The sequence below is a fragment of the Cryptotermes secundus genome, unplaced genomic scaffold (assembly GCF_002891405.2).
Source record: "Cryptotermes secundus unplaced genomic scaffold, Csec_1.0 scaffold955, whole genome shotgun sequence".
NCBI lineage: Eukaryota > Metazoa > Arthropoda > Insecta > Blattodea > Kalotermitidae > Cryptotermes > Cryptotermes secundus.
The window spans coordinates 111,812-115,323 of NW_019744422.1; the positions used below are offsets into that span (position 1 = coordinate 111,812).

A 3,512-nucleotide genomic window follows, 5' to 3' on the forward strand; every position below is an offset into this window, starting at 1 on the left:
AAAAACAGCACCAGCCATCACATTAGGTGAGTGTTAAATTCATAATATTACGCCTAATTGATATGTTCGTAATCTTCCGAACATCTCCATTTATAACAGTATTTTATTGTCATAAATGACACATTTAGTGTTGTAAAATTTTAAGTTACTGCTTCATTTTTATGATATGTACTCGTAAAATTTAAAAATTTCCATTTTGGGTTTTATGGGGGCCACGGTGAATTAACATTCGGTACAGGGGGTCCACGGCATCAAAAAGGTTGGGAAACACTACTGTAACATACGAGAAAAGTGTTACAAATATGGCTGTTAAGCTTTATAATAGACTGCGTTTGGAACTAAGATTGGTAAAAGCAGATAGAGATTTCCTACATAGACTCAAAAGATATTTACTGGAACACCCATTGTATAATTTGCATGAGTTCCTCTCAGAAGGACAGTTAAACGAATAAGATTCTCCTTGATAATAGATTTAAGTGTACAATAATAACTAGTAATTAGGTGAAGTTTTTAATATGATTCAGCCTATAAAGGGAATGGAAGTCTTAAAAGAGATTGCACTCCAAATTATTTAATCTTTATCTAAATTGAATTTTATCTTTTATGGATTATTTTGATATAATAGGTTTTAAGTTTAAGAATATGACGGTGGTAATTAAGATATACGCCGGTCACGGTAGCCGAGCGGTCTAAGGCGTGCACTGTCTTCGCTCGCTTGGAACCGGGATCGTGGGTTCGAATCCCACTCAGGGCATGGATGTTTGTGTGCGTTTTTCTGAGTTTGTCTACAGGTAGAGGCCTTGTGACAAGCTGAACACTCACCCAAGGAGTCCTACTGTATGTGTAAGATCGAGAAAAACTGAAGTGAACGGAGTTCATGGAGGTAGGCCTAGGCCCACTGGGGATGTAGTGCCAAGGAAAAAAAAATAAAGATATATATAGTAAGATGACCTTGTTTTTTATAATAAAAGGTAGTCGTAAATTTGATTGTACCTAATATATGTTAATTATTCCAAGAGTGTGATTTTAATTGTAACTGAATGTTATGTTATGTTATGTTATGTGATATATGATGACGTTCCATCGATTGGGCAGAAGGCCAATTATACTGGAACAGTTGTATATGTATGTGACTTGTTCGAGAGTTACAATCTGTAACTGTGATGAATGTTAAATAAAATTATTATTATTATTATTATTATTATTATTATTATTATTATGAAGATGTGCAGTACACAATTGTATCTAATTTTATTATTTATTTACTGACAAATTCTAATCATTTCGGCAAAAGGATTTCAAGAATGATGTATTTAATAATGTGACTTGTTCAAGTGTTACTGTTGTAGCAATTATCGGTGCCAAATAAAATGAATAAATGAATGAAATATTTTGCAAATACCATACTGTACATTGAGTGCCATTTTACATGGTGCGTTCCGTATATAATGCCTCCTATTTTTTTGTGTTAATATGTAACGTCTGAGCTGGATGTTGGTGGTGTTGTAGTAAAGGTTGAACCTTCCCGCCAATGTACTGTTAATTTGGTTGTTGTGCGACAGATAGTGACAGCAGAGCAGTCTACCAAAATGGCGTCTGACATAGAAGTGTGTATGAAAGAGAAATGTGTTATTGAATTTCTCACTGCCGAAGAAATTGTACCCATTGACATCCATCGACACTTGCTAAAGGTGTATGGAGACAATACAGTGGATGTTAGTACAGTGATTCGGTGGGTAGTGCGTTTGAACAGTGGCGAAAGTGAAGTGCATGACAAGCCACGCCATGGGCGTCCCTGCTCAGCTGCCACTTCTCACAATGAACAGCGCCTCATCCGAACAGATCAGCAGATAATGGCCAAGGACTGTCAATTCTGAATGCTACAAGACGACGCTGAATAAGCTGAAAGCCCATATTTCCCAAGTCAGGCCAGAGAAGCAGACAACCTTTTGCTTGCAACATGATAATGCTAGACCCCATACCAGTTTGGCGACCACCGCGCACATTGCAAAGTTTGGCTGGACTGTCCTACCACATCCACCTTATAGCCCTGATTTAGCCCCTTCAGACTTCCATCTCTTTGGGCCTATGAAAGACGGACTACGTGGGCAACATTTTCCAGACAACGATGCTGTCATTGCAGCTGTAAGAACGTGGCTAGCCTCTGCTGGCGCAGACTTTTACAAGCGCAGCATACAGGCTCTTGTTCATCAATGGCAAAAGTGCATAACGAATGGTGGTGATTATGTGGAAAAATAACTAAGTAGCTGAAATCTTGCGGTATTTAACTGCATTATTATGATTTCTGTATCTGTTGTAGTTTTCAAAGTAGCAAGTGTTGTGCTTTTACACATCGACATTTGTAGCAGCGTCCACGCAGCATATATACTGTGTACAGTTAAACAACGCCAGTGTTTTCTTGTTAGTACCATGTGCCTCTGATGATGGTTCTATTAAACCGAAACATGTAAGGCAAAAGTGATAAAGAAGTGACCTAAAAAACATTGTTACACTCGACGGACTTTCCATTGACTTTGTGATTGATAGTGTAACGGACCAAAAATGAAACAACTCAAAAAAAAATGTAGTTTTCTTTAAAAAAAAATAGGCATTATATACGGAACGCCCTTAGTATTTATGGTGGTCACACTCACTGCTCTGTGAGGACAAGATGAAGTTTTGCATATGAACAGGCCCATCAGCTTAAATATGTGCAACCAGAGATGGAAATTCCTCTTGCTGTAGTGGACTTCAGTCGTTGAAAGACCGAATAGCTTTAAGTTTTCAGCACAACTTAATCTTTTGTTACATGCTTTTCTTACAGAAAATCAGCTGCAATATGTTACAACGATGGTGTGTGTTGCTGTTAAGGGGAATCCCATCATTGGAGTTATTCATAAACCGTTTGATGCACAGACATTTTGGGCATGGGAAGACAAAAGTCTATCTGATAACCTGAAAATTTTCGAGGTATATCAAACATTTGATTTGTTTCATATGTGATCACTTGAGAGTAAGTTACCATAAAATCTGCAGTTTAACTCTTTGACTGGCGCGGGCGTGTTTTAACGCTCGGACGATGCCAGCCGTTCCCTGGCGTTGGCGTGTTTTAACGCTTTGACAGTCTCTTCCCTTCTTTGCTCTCTTGACACTCATCAACCAAAGACATATATATGATAGTTTTTGTGCATGTTTGTAAAGAACCCTTGTAAACTTTGTGGGGGTCTATATTACTGTCAGAACCCTCTGAGAAGGAAAAGGTCAGAAAATATTTCACATTCATTCAGTTTCACCATGGCTTCTTGCAGCAAGTGTCTTCGTGTTCCTACAGACCAGCTGGAAAATGTTGTGAACGAGATTTGTTCTGATGATGATAGTGGCGATGAAATAATGATTCCTGAATTGGATGAAGTTGATAGTGACAATAATACAGTGATAGACAATGATCCACAAGACAGTAATCATGAACATTTACCTACCACGAGTGCGGTGCCTGACACGCCCATCTCATG

General features: G+C 38.3%; 2 protein-coding genes across 7 annotated transcripts in view; one reads left to right on the plus strand and one right to left on the minus strand.

The window, feature by feature from the left end:
* LOC111874785 (ubiquitin-conjugating enzyme E2 W) overlaps nucleotides 1–3,512 on the minus strand; it is a 47,072-nt gene that overhangs the window by 15,678 nt on the left and 27,882 nt on the right. The window lies entirely within an intron of this gene.
* The window catches only part of LOC111874783 (putative inositol monophosphatase 3), a 14,947-nt gene that overhangs the window by 5,653 nt on the left and 5,782 nt on the right, over nucleotides 1–3,512 (plus strand). The window contains exon 3 of the mRNA XM_023870568.2: nucleotides 2,825–2,970. Coding sequence (XP_023726336.1) covers nucleotides 2,825–2,970 — 146 coding nt within the window. The remainder of the gene's footprint in view (nucleotides 1–2,824; nucleotides 2,971–3,512) is intronic.